The following is a 20,760-nucleotide window of genomic DNA, read 5'->3' as shown; positions in this document are numbered from 1 at the left end:
CTTCCTGAGGACTTCAATAAATCGCTTGTGCATCCTCCACCTGTCTGCGCCTGAGTCCCTGCCTGACTCCTGACAATTTTTTCCAGCATCGGGGGGTCGTGTTCCCCCTGTCCCCCGTGGGATTTCCGCCTATGCCCTACATATGTGTCAGACTTATTATGAATAATGACATCACAGATACTACACATATGTCTATAAGGAACAATTTATACCCAGTTTAGATGCGGATACACCCATAGGAGCAGTGTGGCACAAACTGTAAGTAGAAAATTTGGCAAAAAAATTGGATGTTGGGGTAGTAGTTCCCCAAATACAGGTATAAGACATTAGAATAGCCTCTGAAAAAAAGTGTTTTATTGGAAAGATTGACCCCAAAAACCTAGGAAAAGACACCAAATATGTTGGATAGGTGTACATAGACCCTCTGATATTAACACCATTTTACCCAGACCACGTCACTCTAAAACGTCTAAACTTTGCTTCTGACCTTGAAAAAGGCATGTTCCACTAAATCCATGAAGGTATACTTTTAATATATGATGCAGGAGGGTATTAGGACCAATAAAAACTATGAAACATTACTATTGTAATTTCTCCTGGGTTGGGCACTTTTTTGAGTTAGATTGACTGGACTAAAAGGACAATAATGTAACAATAATAATAATGTAATGCAATGTAATGTAATGGGTAGGGGACACCCCCCTCTCTCTCTCTCTTTCACTCTCTCTCTCTCTCCTGCAGATTGTAATTGTGCAGTTTGGAGGGAAACCATTCAGCTGTGCACCTCTGAACGTGGAACAATGGCTGTGGTGCCTCTTCGTGGGAGTGGGAGAGCTGCTGTGGGGACAGGTTAGTGGGAGAGCTACTATGGGGCTGGTTAGTGGGAGTGGGAGAGCTGCTATGGAACAAGATAGTGGGAGAGCTGCTGTGGGGACAGGTTAGCAAATAATAGTTAGTAGTTTGTAGAACTGCCCTCCAAACACACCTTTGCCCTGTGGTCCCCCCAACAGGTGATTGCCACGGTACCCACCAGTCACCTGAAGTGTTTGAAGGAAGCAGGGCACAGTCCTGGAGTGGATGAGATTACAGATGATGAGCTGGCTGAGGATGAGGAGGAGATTGACCATGCAGAGCGTGAGCTGCGGCGCGGTCAGATACTGTGGTGCAGGGGTCTCAACCGTATCCAGACTCAGGTGCAGTTTAATGCAACCCCTTTGCTGCTTAACTGTCACACCTTTCCACCAACCCCCAAAGGTAGCAAGAGAATGATTGCGAGACTTCAGTCCTGTCCTCCTTTGGCTTCCTCCTCCTCTTTCCTATTTGGACTCTCTCTCTCCTTTGGTACAGAACAATTCTCCCTCTGAGAGCCAGAGTATTTCTCCTCTTCTGTCTCACCACTAGTTTCTACCTCTATGTCTCTACTTGAATCATCTCTCTCTTCCTTCTCTCTCCTCCTTATTCTGTAACTTCTCACATGACCAGTGCACATGTCTCCTTATCTTTCTAACAGTGAGACCATGGTCTTGATGCATTAACTAATCAGAAAAGAGACTACAGCTAATATACAAGGTGTAATCTCCCAACCAGATCACAGAAACCAACATGATGAAACTGCAGTCCTGTTTGTTCTGCAATCCTGTTTGGTCTGTAAAACACATTCACATTTGTTCCTTCATATTTAAACCCAAGCCATGGCTGTTCCTTCACATTTAAAGCCCATTTATGGCTGTTCCTCCATATACAATGCCCTAGTCACATCTCTCACTGCAGTTAAAACCTATTTCCATCTGCTCCTTTGTATTTTACCCATTTATTTACATTTGTCCATGTTTAAACCACATTCTTCTCTGTCCGTCCCCTTGAACCTTGTTCACATCTCTTGCTTCATGCTTGAATTGCATTCATGTTAGGGATGCACGATGATATCAGCACGACATCGGTATTGGCCAATAAAAATTTAAGAAGTTAATTATCGGCATCGGCAGATATGAAAATTTCTGCTGATGTGCCTGGCTGATAAGGTGATGCGTTAACTATGCGCACGCAATGACGCTAAATGTTTATTATGAGCACCAGCAACATGTTTCAACATGTCAGCTGTAGGAAAGTATTTTGAAGTATCTGAAACAGATAACAAAATTGCTATTTGTAATGCTTGTAAAGCACCAGTGATGAAGGGTAAAATATATAGCTAAGTGTCTCATTTTGGGAGGATGCTAGCTGTGTGCTGCTAAGCTTTTCTCTGCTTCTGGAGGGGCGTGAGACCATTTTTCAAGGACGCGTCTCCGTAAGGAGAGAATGCGATTTGAAATGAAACAAGACAGCCTGTGATCAACAAGCTCATGCTTTGGACTCGTACGGAGGGGCCTAATGGTTTCAACCGACCCCCTACCTAGGTTTCTCACCCAGGGAGGATACTAGCTGAATGCTGCTAAGCTTCTATTTGCTTCTGGAAGAGTGTGAGACCATTGTTTTAATATCGCAGCTCGGTAAGTAGAGAATGCGATGGGAAATAAAATAAGACAGCCCGCGATCGCCGAGCTCCTGCTTTGGAGGTCCTAATGGTTTCGACTGACCCCTAGCTAGGTTTCTCACCCTGGGAGGATGCTAGCTGTGTGCTGCTAAACTTTTCTCAGCTTCTGGAGGGAGTGTGAGAAAAAAAATAATGCGGCTCAGGAAGCAGAGACGGCAATGGGAAATAAAACGACAACCTGCGATCGCCTAGTTCCTGCTTTAGGACTCGAACAGAGGGCGTAATTTTGTGTTTGTACCTTTACCTGTAACTTTATTGTGTCTCGGCTCCATAAGCCATAAGGAGAGAATGCGATGGGAAATAAGACAGACCATTTGTAAATTACGCGGCATGTGTATATATGTATATATATATATATATATATATATATATATATATATATATATATATATATATATATATCATATACACATACACACACTATATCGGTATCTGCTTCGGCCATCGATGTTTGAAAATATCGGCATATCAAATATCGGCAAAAATCTAATATCGTGCATCCCTAATTCATATGTGTTCCATGATGTGTGTAAACCCTATTCAAATCTGTCCATCCAAGTCAAAACTATTGCTGTGAATCAAATTGCACACTAGCATACTGCATTCTAGTATACCCTGTAGTGCACACCCTCCACTAAATCTTTCAGCATGTATCAATAAATATGTAAGTACATGGTATGCATCAATTATCCCCCCTAGTAAGGCATTTCATGCCTTGACTTGTTATACCAAAGATTATTCAAAGAACTACTTTTTTTTTTTTACTTTTTTCACAATTATGATACTGGTGTAATTGTGAATGATTTGAAACAAGGCTGCATGATACAATGTATAAGGTGACTGCACTGATCCAGGGAACTACAGGTCGGATACAGTTTCACTTGTACCTCATGTAACATTTTAAAATACATCATAAAGAATAGATTAGAATTATTCCTGAAAAAAATCATAAAGACAGTCAACATGGTTTTCACAGATCGTGCTTAACAAACCTCCTGGACATCTTGAAGTAGGAATCAATGGAGCTGTATTAGTTTTAACATAGAATAGAGAGAAACTGGGGGCCAAGCAGTGAAGCTGCATAGGCACCCATTGTGTTTCTACCTTTTCTTATTATTCATCTTTATCTTCTTCTTCTGGCTTGGGTGTCTATGGCAGCCCCTAGAACCATATGGTAAAAAGTTTTGAAATTTGGCACACTGATTGGGGACAGTCTCATGATTCTTTTCATCAAGTTTGATGTCAGCGCCTCGAATGCTCTAGTGCCACCAGCTGGTCAAAGTTGGAGGTATGTTTGCACATGAAACTTTTGAACCGTGTGCCCAATTTTCAAAAATGAGGTACCATTGGATTCCTTGGATCGAATTAAACGCATATTAAACGTCAGTATTGGATTTCTGCCATATTGGATTTATAAAAACGCTTTCACAGGCCAAAATTTTGTCCAATTTTCACCAAATTTGCTACATGTGATCTTCAGACCAAGCCTCAAAAAAGTTATCATATGGATTTTTGATTTTTGAAACCGTTTGTCTGTTACAGCCTATCGAAATTGGCAGAAAAGCCACCAGACAGGAAGTGAGATCATATCTCAGCAACTGTTTGATGTGTTGACACCAAACTTGATACATGGACTCAGGACTACTTCCTGAGATTGTGCAAAATTGTGTTATTTGACCACTGGGGGGCACCACAATAAGTAAAAATGCGTTTTGCCCAATAACTATTGATGTGTTTGCCTTAAAAAAGTAATTCTTGTGTCTGGTGATACCTTGGGAGGTCCCAGGACAGAGACAAAAGCATTCGTCCATTACAGTCAATTAAAAATGGCGGGAAGTGCAAGAACAGGAAGTGAAGTCATAACTCAGCAATGCTTTGATATATCGATACCAAACTTGGTACATGGACTCAGGACCCCATCCTGAGGATGCCCAAAATGTTCTTCAACATTTGACCTCTGGGGGGCAATGCAATAAGCAAAAAATTGTCTCTGCTAATAACTTGATGTATTTCCATGCCAAATATGCATGTGGGTAATAACAACCCGAGGAAGAATTGTTTTATGGCTGGTACAAAACTACAGAATGTGCAGTATGAAGAAGGCTTGGAATAGTTGACAAGTCTATCTGGATCTAGACATTCTGCTAGAGCAGTAAAAGGCAAATACAATGTTAGGATACATACCAAAACATATTGACTACAACCCAAATGAGGTTATATTAAAGTTAAAGTTATTCAATGCCTCTGTCATACCACATTTAGATTACCATGTCCGCTTCTGTGCACCAAACTATGTGAGGGACATAGAAGACCTTGAATAGGTTCAGAGAAGGGCAGCAAGATTTGTTTCAGGTAGCTCAAAACACTTTAATTTATTAGTCTAGAAAGAAGGAAAGTCAGGGGAGATTTCATTGAGGTTTTTAAATGGATAAATAAAGATGGGTACAGAAGCTATTTTAAGATTAGTTCTGTCAACAGAAGAAGAGGGCATAGGTGAAGATTAGTAGAAGGTCAATTTCATACTGATTTCATGAAGTATTTACTAATTATAAATGTATGGAACAGCTTGATAGGATTCATACTGGAAACAGAGACACACAGTGTTGAAGGTCAGACTTGACACAGTCCTAGATACACTCTACACTACAGACTAAATGACAAACCCAGCTGGGCTGAATGACCTGTTATTGTCAATAAACATCTTATTTTATTATATTCCAGTTGTGAACTCACTTCAGAGTCATAATTCTGTGTTAACAAACTTTGACCTTAGCTGTACTAGCTAGGCTTTCTACCTGGCTGTGGTATTTTACTCTCATAATAAATATGAAAAAGTTATGCAAAGTACATCAAATGAACTGTTAGCATAATACCATTGTGACATTACATTACATTACATTATTGGTATTTAGCAGATGCTCTTATCCAGAAAAATTTACATCAGTTACAGTTTTTTACTGTGTTATCCATTTATACAACTGAATATTTACTGAGGCAATTGTGTGTTAAGTATCTTGCCCAAGGGTACAGCAGCAGTGCCCCAGTGTGGAATAGAACCAGCAACCTTTTGGTTATAATTCCTGCTCCTTAACCACTATGCTTAGCTGCTTATATACATCACCATTCAAGGTATGGGGAAAGGTTAGTGGTAATGGGAGAGCTGCTATGGCAGCTGGTTAGTGGGTGTGGGAGAGCTGCTATAGCGACAGGTTAGTGGGAGAGCTGCCTGATAGTGTAGAGCTGATATATCCTTTTATTCTGCAATTGGCCATGGAATCTGGATATTTTCAAGCATTTCTACACTATCCATGCTATCATGTGTGAAAGTACATGACAGGTAGAAGCGTAGTTGCTAAGCATACTGTATAGTATATGGTCTGGGGCAATCAGCCTCATGTCCATTCCACCATTTTTAAACCCTGTTAATGTCTGTTCTTCCATTTTAAACCCTGTTCATGTCTGTTCCTCCATTCTTAAAACCTGCTCTTCTTTGTTCCTCTATTTTTAAACCATGGTTATGTTCCTCCATGTTGAAACATTGTTCATTTTTGTTCCCTTTTGTTTAAACCTATGTTTGCCTATGTTTAAAATTCATGTCTTGTGTCTTCATTGTTCATATCCTCTTTGTCTGTTCCTCCATTTTTAAATCTTATTCATTCACTCCATTCACTCCATTTCTGTGCATGCCATTTCTAGGTTATATTTTCCTTAATTTAATGCACACGTTTTCTTTTTAGGCTGCATTATTTACGTGTGTAAAAAACTACAAAATCACAAACACAGTGTAAAATGTGTGAAGGGTAGGCCTACTATACAAGTATGTTTATTATCATTACAGTTGTCAAATATTGATATCCAAACTACAATGTGTAGACCAGATAAAAACTGTTTATACTGTAGTGTCCCCCATGTTGGACATTAGCCCATTGTGCAAATGTGTAGGGTGTTGTTGGGAGATTCAGCTTCTGTGCTTTATCTAAACAGTTAACCTGTGCTGCTGTGAGGTGTCCTTGGAGTTGGTAAGTCAGCAGGGGCACTAGGGTGGGCTTGCGGGTCAGTTTAAAAGAGCTAAGAAGTGAACTGTTCCCCCATTTGCTGTATTCTCCTTTTTACGGTTAGGTTTCTATGGCTTGGCTTGTGAGCAAACAGTGCATTCTGACAGTATTACAGCCAAACAGTAGCACAGTTGTATGCTCTGTCCTCTAATAAACCAAACAATTCTGTTACATGGAGCAGGGTGAATCCAAGCACAGAGATCACTCAGAGACAAAGGTTGGTTGTAAGAAAACAAAGTTTTCTTTACTGATGGCTCAAGAAGCAAAAAGCAGGCTTAGTACACAAAGCATGGCAACTCAAAACTGAGCAACAAGCAATTGAAAAGGCAGGGTTTAAATAACACACAAAGCATGTAACAAAACTAACTAAACGCAGCAGCCGAAACCCTCACATAATTCATGAACTTTATTTCTTGGCAGTGTATTTATTTAGTTCGTTTTTCTTGTGTTTAGCTGTTAGTGAGCTCGCTACAATACCAGTCATTAACCAAAAGTACATTGCTCGATTGCTCTTGCTCAACTGCTCTAGCTTGGACGAGTTCCTGCTGTGTTTGTGCTGTGTTTGTTGGTGTTGTGTTTGTGGAGTGGTTTCTGTGCTATTACATTCAATTGGATAAAAATAAAAATTGGTGCTATTTACCTAGCTATTACATAAGGTAGGTCTGATCTGCTCTTAAAGTTGAATCTTTTGTTGCCATTAGGGGACAGAGAGGGAATTTTCCACTTTTTTTCCTCCGTCGCAGCTAATTCGGCTCTAGCCGACGAGAGGTTTTTTGTGGTTTTTCGCCCTCTCAGGAGCAAATCTCTAAATAATTAAGCAGCACACTTAAGCTAGCTATTCAGGTAGTTTAGCTAACTAGCCGGTTCACTTTTTTACCTTTTTCTACTATTTTTCAGCGTCAGATTTTAGGATATTCTGATTCTGGTTGTGTTAGCGCGTCTGCGCGTTTGCTGAACTGTAAACATAGTTTTATTGTATTAGGCTAAGTGGCATTTCTTGCGCTTGATTTCTGCCTTCTGACTGTTCTGAGCCACCTCGGTGCTTTTAGCACTTCTTTAGCTGGTAATTCTGTCTCGGCAGTAAATCCTTATTTAGGGAAAGCGTTTACAGTTAGGGGAAAAAATGTGGCCAAAACTGTGCGAGAGTTGCCGGATGATCGGATTTCTGGAGGGAGACCTCCAGAATGAGTTCATCTGCGACCGTTGCCGACTTGTTGAGCACTTGGAGAACAAGATTCTTGATCTTGAGGCCCAACTAGTTGGACTCCACAGTAATCCTGAATTGTTAGAGTTCCAGAAACTGATTAGTACGCCCTATAGAGAGATAGTGTGCTCACCCAAGCCGGGTAGGGGGGAAGATACAGACCAGATAGGGCGAGAGAGCTGGGTTACAGTAGGGCGTAAACGTAGAAAGGGGCACAAAATTCCAAGAGGGGCAGTATCTCCAGAGATTGCGGTGACCAACCGTTTCGCACCACTGCAGGACGAGTTGACCCACAATCCTGAGAGTGGGAGGACTGAAGAGCCCCAGGGCACCCAGGTGGCCTCATCCTCCAAGAAAAGGGGATTCAGTCATTAGAGGGGTAGATAGCATAGTGTGTTCGCGCGACAAGGAGTCTCACATGGTCTGTTGCCTGCCTGGTGCCCAGGTTGGAGACCTCCTGGAGAGCGCGGACAAGCTCCTGGCCAGAGCGGGGGAGGATCCGGTGGTCATGGTCCATGTTGGAACCAATGACATAGGAAAGGGTAGGTTCGGGGTTCTGCAAGAAAAATTTATTGATCTAGCAGGGAAGATTAGGAGCAGAACCTCCACGGTACTCTTCTCTGGAATTCTACCAGTACCACGTGCAAGCAAAGGGAAGCAAGCCTTTATATGGAGGTTTAACACGTGGTTACAAACCTGGTGTAGGAAAGAGGGGTACAGGTTTATGGGGCACTGGGACTCCTTTTGGAACAGGGGTGACCTGTACAAGCGGGACGGGTTGCACCTGAACTGGAGGGGTACAACTGCACTGGGCCAGCGTATGCTTAGGGTAGCAGAGGGTTATTTAAACTAGGGTCTGGGGGGGCAGGGAGTTTATACAGTCAGATGGGTAGGGATAGACAGACTGCCAGAATAGAACACACCATGGCTAAATGTCTTATTAGTAGAGAGGAAACGATGCTTGTAAATCAGTCAGAACAGCACTGTAATAGAGGTGGTTCTGGGCAGTTGGGGGCAGAGGTAGAGGGCAGGAGAGGCACACATGGTACCCTGAAATTTCTCTGTTTAAATGCTAGAAGCATAAAAAATAAAATTCTCAATCTGGAAACCGTTATGAGTAATAGTAACTTTGATGTTGTTGGGATTACAGAGACGTGGCTTGATCCAGGGGATGGGGATGAGTACAACGTAGAGGGATACAAGCTGCTAAGAAAAGACAGAATCAATAGAAGAGGAGGAGGCGTAGCTCTCTATGTAAAGGATAATCTTAATACTCAGGAAATACCAGGAATGGAGCCCCTTGGTGTTAGTGAATATTTATGGATTAAGATATTGGGGGAAAATCAAAAAGGCCTGAATGTTGGAGTATGCTATAGGCCACCAGCCTCAGATAGCAATGTCAGTAGTACTCTCTTTGATAACATTAAACTTGCATGTCAGGAGGGTGAGACAATAGTAATGGGGGACTTCAATTACCCTTCAATTAATTGGGAAGGTGTGTCAGGTCAAGGTAAATGTGAGGAAGAGTTTTTGGATGTTGTAAATGACTGTTTTTTGATACAGTCTGTTACTCAACCCACGAGAGAGAACACAATCCTAGATCTGGTTCTGTGTAATAATCCTGATAGAATCAGCAGTATTGAGGTAGGGGAACCACTCAGTACAAGTGACCATAGTTCAATTACATTTGAAGTTTTTTGGCAAGTTAAGTCTGCATTCTCCAATGCTAGAGTATTCAACTTTAGGAACTTTATTAAGATGCGTGATTATACAAGGAATATAAACTGGGTACCTCCTCTAGGTGGTAAAACTGTCAAAGAAATGTGGTGCATATTTAAAACGATTATTCTGGATGTACAGCGTAAATTCATTCCGCAAGTGAGAAAAGGAAAACTGAAAAAGAAGCATCCACAGTGGATGAATAAGTCACTGCGGAACAGTTTGAAACAAAAAAGGAAATTATTTAGAAAATATAAGTTGGAGAGCTCAGATAGTAATAAGATTGAATACAGTAATATGCAAGCTCAAGTTAAGAAAAAAATAAGGGAAGCCAAAAGGTGTTATGAAAGACAAATTGCACTAGATGCAAAGAGCAACTCTAAACGTTTTTTTCAATATTATGGTCAAAAAAGGGTAGTTAAGGATGAAATAAGAGGTATAAAAAATAAGGATGGGGTTATGGTTTACGATAACAAAGCTATTGCTGATACACTAAACAGTTACTTTGTGGAGAGTTTCACTAGTGAAGTGTTTTTGCATATGCCTTCAGGTGCAGTCAGTTCTCAGAGACTTATAGAGGAAATTGATTTAAATGATGCAGAAGTACTAGATAAACTTCAAAAACTTAAAACAAATAAGGCAGCAGGCCCTGATGGAATATATCCAAGAGTTCTCAGAGGACTAGCAGAGGTGGTTTACAAGCCTCTGACAGTTATTTTTAAGGAATCCCTTAAAACTGGAGAAATACCAGATGACTGGAAACATGGCAGTGTAGTACCTATCTACAAGAAAGGAGACCAGACTGAACCAGGAAATTATAGGCCTGTCACCTTAACTTGTATCGCATGCAAAATACTGGAATCCATCATTAGGGATAATTTGGAATTATTCCTGGAACGAAATGGTGTTCTAAATGATAGCCAACACGGTTTTCGCAGAGGGAGGTCGTGCTTAACAAACCTCCTGGACTTCTTTGAGGAAGCTACAGCATGTCTGGACTCAAACCAGGCTTATGATATTATCTATTTGGACTTTCAAAAGGCATTTGACAAAGTTCCGCACAAGAGACTCATATTGAAAATGACATCTGCGGGAATTACAGGAGCCATCACTGAGTGGGTTCGAAGTTGGCTGTCTAATAGAAAGCAGACTGTAACTGTGGGAGGAATTGTATCGGAGCAGGGTCCTGTACGAAGTGGAGTCCCGCAGGGATCGGTGTTGGGGCCTTTGCTATTTCTTATATACATAAATGATCTTGATGCAGAGGTTAGAAGTAAAATAGTAAAATTTGCAGATGACACAAAACTAGGGGGTCTAGCCAACAGTATAGAATCAACTAAGGTAATACAGGAAACAGCATCCAAAAGTGGGCAGATACCTGGCAGATGACTTTCAATTTAGATAAATGTAAAATCTTGCATGTAGGAAATAAGAACCTTATACAAGACTACTTGATGGGTGGAAAAAAACTAGAATGTGCTCAATTTGAAAAGGACTTGGGAGTAATGGTTGACCCAAGCTTAACAGGATCTAGGCAGTGTGCTGTAGCAGTAAAAAAGGCCAACAGGATGCTGGGATATATAGCCAAAAGTATTGAGTATAAATCTAAAGAGGTTATATTGAAATTATAAAATGCCTTAGTCAGACCGCACCTGGAATACTGTGTGCAGTTCTGGGCACCGCACTATAAAAAAGATACTGAAGCTTTAGAAAAGGTTCAAAGAAGGGCAACTAAATTAGTTCCTGGCATGAAATATAAATGCTATGAGGAAAGACTCAAGTTACTTAACCTATTTAGATTAAGCGAGAGGAGGCTTAGGGGTGATTTAATTGAGGTATTTAAATTTATAAAAGGAATCAATAAGGTTAACTATAATAGATTCTTTAGGGTGAGTTCAGTCTGTAAAACAAGAGGACCTAAATGGAAACTAGTTAAGAGTAAGTTCCGCACTGATATAAGGAAATATTATTTTACACAAAGAGTTATCAATACATGGAATAGGTTGCCAGGTCATGTAGTTGAGGCAGAGACCCTTGCTGTGTTCAAGTCTAGACTTGAACTTGCAGTTTTGGATACTCTTTAATTAAGAAATGGCGAGCTTAGTTGGGCTGAATGGCCTGTTCTCATCATCATATGTTCTTATGTTCTTATGTTCTTATGGATGATTACATTATTTCCTGCAGATTGATTTCTTACCTCTCTGCTGTTTCTCCATTTCAAACAGTGCCTGACATTAATGGAAAGGATCATGATGGGAAAGGGTGCAATTTAAAAATGTGTAGTGTTATTTTTATTTGTATTTACCAATACCGAGAGCATTACAATTTCAATGTGATTTCCAGAAGCTACTGTTTCTACCAAGTCACTGAAAGGTTAACAGTGGAGTGTGTCCAACACGTACCACCAAAAGCACCCTTAGTCTCTGTCTGCAATGGTTCGCAGTGCAATACAGCTTTGTGGAAAAAGGTATTTACCTTTTATAGAAAAAAGAGAACGGCAGCATCAATGAATATTCATCAGCTCATTTGCATATCACTGCTATGATGGCGTCAGGAGATGCAACAAATTAATCAGGTGCATCTCTACCTCGTAAAAGCTCTTTAAATATTTGCAAAAGGAGCTTGTTTTTATAGTACATGTCTTGTGCAATGGTGCATTTGTGCACTTTCAAATCCAATATGGCCGCAGGCCCATGTGTAAAATAAACAGGCCAAAAGGGGCCTAAAGCTGAAATTTTACTGGCTCATTGTGGCACCAACTCCTTCCTTTAAATTTCACAGAATGTAGTAAAAGGATTATACAAGGTTATAAACGTCCTACATACCATACTTACAACATAGGTACTAAATTGTTAAGATGCTCCTGCATGTCATTTGTAATTACCATAAGTAAACACAGGCTCCTTTCTTTGCTGTTCACTGAACAAATACCATATTTCATGGTCATATTGTGGAGGACACAGTAGGCCAATGTCATCTTGCACACCCACTCTGCTGCGTACAAAATCATGCTGCCTACTGTGTCCAAACACATCCATTGGTTTTTTTAGAACATTGACAATAATTAAATAACCATCAATTTGAGAGTGCATGAGGTGAAATACAGAAGGTCTGGTAATTCAATTATCTTCCCTAGCAAGAACAGTTCCCAATCACCCATCACTGTTTTCTTTAGAAGTATCAATTGCTGCAATGGCTAGCTGCGGTTCACAATAAGAAGCGCATTGCAAAAAACATATATACGGTCTATGTATATTGCATGCATAGGCATGCAGATACGGTACAGCTGACAGTACCAAATGCCCGCCCATAATTTTTTGCGTCCTCGAACAGTAGAGATGGTCTTTAGAAATGTAGTTATGTTTTTGGAAATGTAGCCCACTCACTCACTTGCTATTTTTACACAATAGTTTATTAGATAGCTAGTTATTACTTTACTATCTATCTAGCTATGTAATGTTTCTCTGTCATATGTCTACACATTTGACATATTATGCGATATTTACATTTATGTGACCGTGTGGTCTAAAACTTAGTTAGCTAACTTAGCATTAATGGCGCGCACAGGCTACATTGTCAGATACGTTAGCTGATGTACCTTTGCATATCTCATGACATGTTGCTAGCTAGCTAACGTTTTTGCACTTTGTCTTGCGTTACTGCAATGTTTTCAGTGCTATGTCACAGTTCGTTATAGCTAAAAAACTGGCTGCATTTTCTGATGAGTGTCTACACTATCAAAATATACAACCAGTCATTTTATAGTGGTATAATTTTCTTCTAAGGTCATTTTAGACCATTTTGGTCATTTAAGATATTTAAATATGAAAAGTATTATATCATGTTGGTAGCATTTTCTGATAAGATCCATTTGTTGCCTACTATAAATGGCACGCAACCTAGGGTAGGCTACCTGTGGTAGTGTAGTTAGGGTAGTAAAGAAATTGATGGCTGCAGGTACGACATTTCAACAAGGTAGGACAAAACGACAGAACACCCAAAATTATTTATGAAAATCAAATCAAAGTTATGAAATGGTCACCTAGCCTTCTCTTTTTTGGGGAGGGGGAATTTGCAAATAGGCAAATACAGTTACTTTGACAATTTACACAATTTAGTTATCTTACACTGACTTTACTAACGTTTGACTTATCAAAATGTGCTTCCTATTGCTAACGTTACTGTTTCAAAATGTCAAAATCATGTTGCTGCCTTCTGGTAGCATTTCTTGACAAGGTAGCAATAGTTTATATATATATATATATATATGTATATATATAGTTTATAAATCCCTGCGACTGGTAGCAAAACCTGATAAGGACGCAAAAAAAGGCAGAACACCGGTCCATTTCTTTCTCTTGGAGGAGCAGTATAGAAACACTCTCAATTGTGCATCTAGGCTACTGAATAATTTAAAAAATGATAGATTTAAATTTTAAAAACTTTAATTTTTAAAAACTTGTTTAATACATTCAGACAGAAAATCATCTTGCGACCCCTCCCATTTTTTTGGCAACCCACCGAGGGGTCATGCCCCCCAGTTTAAGAACCGCTGATCTATACAAAAGAATACAGGTATTTGCATACCTTAAGTGAGAGGATCTGTGCTCTCTTATGCTGCATTGAGTGAGCTGGTTTAGGGATTAGGACCAAAATCTTACAGGTTTGGTCCTGTGGGAAGGTACAGGGTGTGGCCGTTTTCCTCTTGCAAAACTTACAAAATTCGGTAAATAAGGGATAATTATCATTAGTTCATGGAAACCACACAGGGCACATCTGCGTTTACCAACACTGCCAAATCCTGAATGACACCAGATACCGTTGCTTTGACTCAAATAACTTGTCTTTGTTTTGGACATTCGTAGCTTTCCTTCCATGAGTCCTTCTCTTTCCTCCTACCTCTAGGCCAAATGATTTTTTTAAGAACATTACAATTAGCCACTAATTGTCTAATTATTCACGTGACTGCGCAGTTTGTTTAAATATTACTGATAACTGAGTACCTGATGTGATTTGAACCTGTGATTTGAATCCCCACAGGTGAAGTGGTTGAGAAAAACTGAGGGCCCTATTCTTGAGTTAGAATAACTAACCTTGATATTTTCAATTTCTTCAATTTCTTCTTAGGAAAAGGGATGTGGATTTGCAGAGAGGATGCAATTAATTAGAGAATGTGGTTTAGCAGAGATGGTGTGGTTTAGACATGCAAAACTTTAGAGAAAAACTGAAATAGTGTATTTACCTTCCTATTGGACAGGGTGTCTACAATACACTGTATTGCAAAAATAGGTACAGGCCTTTTAAAAAGTTAAGGATAAATAAAATGTGTTAATGTAAATGTTTTTTTTTATGTTAAAGTTCCCAGCCACGAGGAGCCAATAGATTATACCTCTGAAGATTATACCAATACAGATTATAAATCTAAATATTGCACATTGAAAGAGTATGGCCTGTAACGGAAAAAATAAAAAGTCAGACTGAGGGCGTAATGGTTTCGACCAACCCCTAGCTAACTTTCCCGTCGCGATATTTATTTTGAATGAGCAGGGACACAATAGTGTTACAGAAAACTGTCCAGTATCCTTGTGTAAGTGTGAAAACACAAAAATTACGCCCTCTGTTCGAGTCCCAAAGTAGGAACTAGGCACACAGGATTATAGAACCCTCAAACCCTACAGGAGTTCTACACACTGTACTTCCACAGCACACTCTGCCCCTACAGGATTACAGCACACTCTGCCTCTACAGGATTACAGAACACTCTGCCTCTACAGGATTACAGAACACTTTGCCCCTACAGGATTACAGGACACTCCACCCCTACAGGAATATAAGCACACTATACCCCTACAGTGCACTCCACCATTACCGGATTAAAGCACGCTCTACCCCTACAGCACAGTCTATCCCCAAAGGATTACAACACACTCTACCCCAACATGAATATAGCACACCATACATCTACATACTTTGCATTCACATAGTTAGCTTTTGATTGTCCTTATGCTTTTTAAAAAAACCTTGAAACTAAAGTGATTCACACAATTGCTTATTCATCTGAGAATAAGACTGGTGTTAATGTGTGGTAATGCTGATTGTATATAGGGGACGGCAGTGTAGCATAGTGGTTAAGGAGCAGGACTCGTAACTGAAAGGTTGCTGGTTCGATCCCCGCTGGGACACTGCTGCTGTGCCCTTGGGCAAGGTACTTAACCCACAATTTCCTCAGTAAATATCCAGCTGTATAAATGGATAACATTGTAAAGAACTGTAACCTATGTAAGTCGCTTTGGATAAAAGCGTCTGCTACATGAATAAATGTAAATGTAAATATAGGGATAATGTAATCAGCACTGACTTAAATAGTATATTTGAAACTGAGGGGGCAGTTTCACCCTTGAACTAGGTTCAGGCTAAGGTTGCTGTCGCAGTAGTGTGTCGGTCAGAACACAGGAGTCAGGCTTCTGGTTTATTGAGGGGTTTGCGTGGTGTGGAGGGGGTGTGTATGTGTGGCTTCATAGGCATAGATGCACACAACAACACATCTATTTGTCCCCAAGGGTTTGGTCTCCCCAGTTCTTCACCGCACAGGAATTGGTGCTGCACTGAGGTGGGGGAGGTCACCACTACTTTTCTATCGTCCAAGATCCTTGGCCCTATTGGGGTTCCTATAGGTGGGCAAAGGATACAGACAGGTCAGAGTGCAAATGGTGACCTGGGGGGTGTCCTTGGGGGGTGCACTTGTGCCTCGGGTTACCTGTGGGGGTCCTGCTGATAAGGGGAGCAGCAGGACCAGTTTGAGCAGGTTACAACTGAGTCTTAAACAAAGGGTCTGTGAGAGGTGGGGGTTGTGTGCACAAACAGGGACTAAGGAATGTGTGACTGAGGAATTCTAACTGTCCTGTTTGTGCTGTGGTTAATATGTTATAGGTTACATTGACATTTACATTGACTAAAATGTCTTTGACTGCACAATCGTGCCATGCAGACATTGCAGTGCTGTAATAACCCCCGCCTCCAGTGCATCATGCTGCAATGGCGTTATCCTTGTATGAGCCTGTGTTAGGCATTTTACTGAATCTGCTAACAGTGTTTCAAAAGTACCTCCAATATGTTACGTATGTTACGTACTCACACTAGGCCCAGTTGCCTTGTACCGTGCCCGAGCACAATTGTCCCCCCTCCCCACTCTCCCGCTGGCCTGCACTCACATTCCAGGCCCGAGCACGTCATCACAATGTGAACTTTTTGTGTTGAAGAAAAGCGCTCTTGCACAGCACAATGGAGAGCATGATTGTACTTTGTGGCTTATTTGGAGTCGTGTTGGGCGCGGTGACACACGGCCGTCTCACATGTCTTATAGATTTATCGATTATGCAACGCAGCGATTTTCAGTTAATCATGCTGCACGTATAAGAAGATTTTTATGGAGGCAGGCTGCCATTTCAGTCATTATGCCAGTCATTAAGGGACAGACCAATATTTTGCGTCAGATCACAGTAGCCTAATCACAAGAATTTTAGCTAATGTTAACCAGTTAGGGCTACTACTTGTGTGTGCGCTACTGTCATCATTACAACAACAAACATCTTCTATTACTACTTGGGTAATAAATTTTTCAATTCATTCGAGAATATTTGGGATAATAACGGGTCTGGTTCTTACCTTATTGATAAACGTGAATTGTAGTCGGTGAGTAAAGCTCCAAATTCCTCCCTCAATGTCAGCTGCCTTATATAAAAAAAAAATATACGTGCAACACAATTAACTGAAAATCGCTGCGTTGCATAATTGATGCTAACTGGCTGGGGAGCTAACGTTAGCTACTGTATCTTGCGATAGATTTGACAAACATAGCTAGTTAGCTAACAGGCTACCTATCTGAATGATTGTTGAAGACTAGCTACTTAAACAGGTTGGCTGCTTCATTTGTGATACTTTGACTAAGCCCCTGACAGCAGCAATGCTTACATCGCCACGTAAAGTATGGTTAGTTTTATTTTGCTTGCTAGTAATCAAGCTAATGTGGGATCCACAGAGTTATTTTTAGGTATAGAACTGCTGAACTAACCAATCAAAGATCATTGTGGAGGTAGCCAGCTTGTTAAGGAAGGCAGCTAGCTAATCAAATGATGGTTTAAAGGATTTATTATGACTGGGTGTGTAACTAACAGATATCCAGCTAACTGTTGCTATAATGGATATACACTATATGGACAAAAGTATTTGGATGCCTGACCATTACATTGTAATGACATTATATTCAAATACATTTACTTTAATATGGAGTTGGTCCCCCTTTTGCAGCTGTAACAGCTTCCACTCTTCTCGGAAGGCTTTCCACAAGATTTTGGAGTGCTTCTGTGGGAATTTGTGCCTATTCATTCTGAAGAGCATTTATGAGGTCAGGCACTGATGTTGGACGAGAAGGCCTGGCTCGCAATCTCCGTTCCGGTTCATCCCAAAGGTGCTCAATGGGGTTGAGGTCAGGGCTCTGTGCGGGCCAGTCAAGTTCTTCCACACCGAACTCATCAAACCATGTCTTGCTTGGTTTGTGCATTGGGGCACAGTCATGTTGGAATAGAAAAGGGCCTTCCCCAAACTGTTGCCACAAAGTTGGAAGCATAGCATTGTCCAAAATGTCTTGGTATGCTGAAGCATTAAGATTGCCCTTCACTGGAGATAAGGGGCCTAGCCCAAACCCTGAAAAACCGGTGTGGCCGAATACTTTTGTCCATATAGTGTATTTGTTAAATGGGAGAGTCGCATCATCAACATCATGTTTGAGTTCTGTGCTTAGGCACGGTTAGCGATCACACTGATGCGTACCGTGCCCGAGTACAACTGAACCGTGCCTGAACCCACCTCTTCAAGCAGGCCTGGGCACAGTTCAGCGTACCGTGCCCAGGCACGGTACGGAGCGATCACACTAGTCAAATGAACTGGACTTTGGGGGTCAAACGTGCTTGGGCATGGTACGGATTGCCTAGTGTGAGTACACCCTTACAGGGGCTTTCCAGCCATTGTCCCAAAGGCAGCTTTTTCAACTGGTTACATTTCCAATGGTGAAATTGTTGGTATGCCTTACTGATCATAAATGTTGAGGATAGTGTTCACAGTGTTGCTTGGAGGGCTTAGCCTGCTGTTCGCAAAGTATGTGTTGAGGTTAGGGTATGTGATGGCTGTTCAGGTCCAGCGTCGGGTGTTTCCCTCAGGTTTAATATGCTGTGAAGGGACTCTCCCATTTCAACTTCAGTCCAAATTCAGAGTGACATGGTTAACATCATTACAGTATTAGCAATGTTTACATTGTTATCGTTTCAGTAATATTAATGAAGGCTCTCCTTTTCAGTTTCAATTTGATCTCCTTTTCGCTTCTCTCCAATGTGCCCCCTCTCCTCTTTCTTGATTGGCTAATTGAAGTGTTGTTGTGATGTCCTCTCTTTCCCACAGATGGAGGTAGTGAGTACCTTCAAGAGAAGTGGTTCGTTTCAGGGTGCAGTGCGGCGGCATTCCTCAGTTTTCAGCCAGATCCATGACGTAACCAATATTTCCACTCCCACTCACGTAATTCTCTCCACTGCCAATGCAGCCGGGGTTCCTGGGAGTGAGTTTTTGCTTTCCTTAAACTGCACGCAGGCCAAGCATACACACCTACATACAATATCGTACTTTACCGGGTCAAGGGTTTCCCCTCAGCCATAATAAGTCTTACTTTGGTTTCCCTTTTTTCCCTCTCCTGTCGCCTCTCTCTGATCAGTGTTGTGAGCATTCCATCTTTTGTGCATCCGCTATGTGGTCATTTTCATTTGTGTCTCACCTCTACCTCCAAGGTTCTTCTTTCCCATTGAATGCCTTTTCCCTGTTCTTTTTCTGTCATATTCAGATAAGCTATAATCTCTCTCTGCACAAGTGGTTCTGTCTGATTGGATGGGGCAATCTTAAATTAAGTGTTAGAATTACAAGTGGGTATATAAGCCATACTAATATTTTCACAAATTGAATTTACTGCTTTCACTGTGGATGGTTTATGGTGTATACTTTTATAGTTTTAAAGATATTTTGAAAAACTTTTGAAACTAAGCTCTCAGTCCATACAACATTTAATGTCTGTTCTTAAATAAACAGTGATAGAATATGGTGGTAATTCTGTTTATTTAGTTTTGTTTATTTATCTGGGAGGAAGAAGCACACTGGTGTTTTGCTGTATGCTTCTGGTCATAAAAAAGATCTTACAGATAAACTTTCCAGCATAAGCTTAATAAAGGTTTTGAAGGTGCTGTTATTTTCTTGCCTTCTCTTCAATTCATTAACACTCCTGAGTTTCTTTGCTTCTTCACCTCAGATGGTCACACTGCAAGTGTTCATGTAAAAAAGTGAAGGAAGCTTGTATTTGTTCCTATGGCTCTTGAGTGTAAAATGATCTTTCCTGCAGATTTCACTTCTTTCCATTCTCTTCCACTCACCCTGTTAGTGTTTCAGCTTGTGTTTCAGATATTGGGGCCTTACACAGAGTTCAGTCTGCATCTCCCTTCACACCACATTTCCACATCCAAGCCACTTCTAAATCACACAATCCCAGCAAAACACAGCATAGTTTCCCCTTATGATTGTTCTGCTGTTTGCCAATTACTACAAATGAAATTCTGCATGGAATAGCCCATTGTAAATGGTGAACAGGTGAGTATTATAAGAGGTGTGTATGTACAACATGTTGTCATTTGATTTGTCTTTCAGCATAAGATCTACTATCATGGCATCATTAAGCAAAGCACAGAATCACTCATGGACATAAATCAGATCAAAGCTTCACCATTTTCACTACTCTGCAAGACTGCTCTGCCGCATGCCAGTGACGTCTCTTAGTGTATATGTGCAGGAGCACACGATCCTACATGTTTTTATTTTCAGGGAGGTGTCACACACACCCTTGTGGTCATTTAGTTCAGTCCCTTGGTAGTGCATAGCTGCCAGTGCCTTGCACCACTTTCCATTTGATCACTCTTCCCAGAATGTGATATGAGAAAAAACCGTGGTTTAACTAATTTTCATAGTAAACACACAAAATGATAATGGTAGATTACACTGTGTTTGTTGCAAGAGATGTATAGTGCCTTAAATGTAATGTTTTTCGGCTTTTGTTTCCTCACATTTTCATTAGTCCAGGTAACATCCCTCCCTACCACATTGGCAGTTCTCTGCAGTGACCTCATTGGCTGGGTGTAGAAATATCACTTCTCAAATGAAAA

The 20,760-nt window shown here is 40.8% G+C and overlaps 1 protein-coding gene across 1 annotated transcript in view; it reads left to right on the top strand.

Moving 5' to 3' along the window:
* Positions 1 to 20,760, top strand: part of LOC118779459 (plasma membrane calcium-transporting ATPase 3-like) — a 115,259-nt gene that overhangs the window by 92,087 nt on the left and 2,412 nt on the right. Inside the window, exons 20-21 of the mRNA XM_036531582.1 lie at positions 742 to 849; positions 1,011 to 1,193. Of these exons, the coding sequence (XP_036387475.1) occupies positions 742 to 849; positions 1,011 to 1,193 (291 nt within the window). The remainder of the gene's footprint in view (positions 1 to 741; positions 850 to 1,010; positions 1,194 to 20,760) is intronic.

This window comes from Megalops cyprinoides, chromosome 6 (genome assembly GCF_013368585.1).
Source record: "Megalops cyprinoides isolate fMegCyp1 chromosome 6, fMegCyp1.pri, whole genome shotgun sequence".
Classification (NCBI taxonomy): Eukaryota; Metazoa; Chordata; class Actinopteri; order Elopiformes; family Megalopidae; genus Megalops; species Megalops cyprinoides.
Note: the sequence above shows the minus strand (reverse complement) of the source record. Positions and strands in the feature narration are given on the sequence as shown.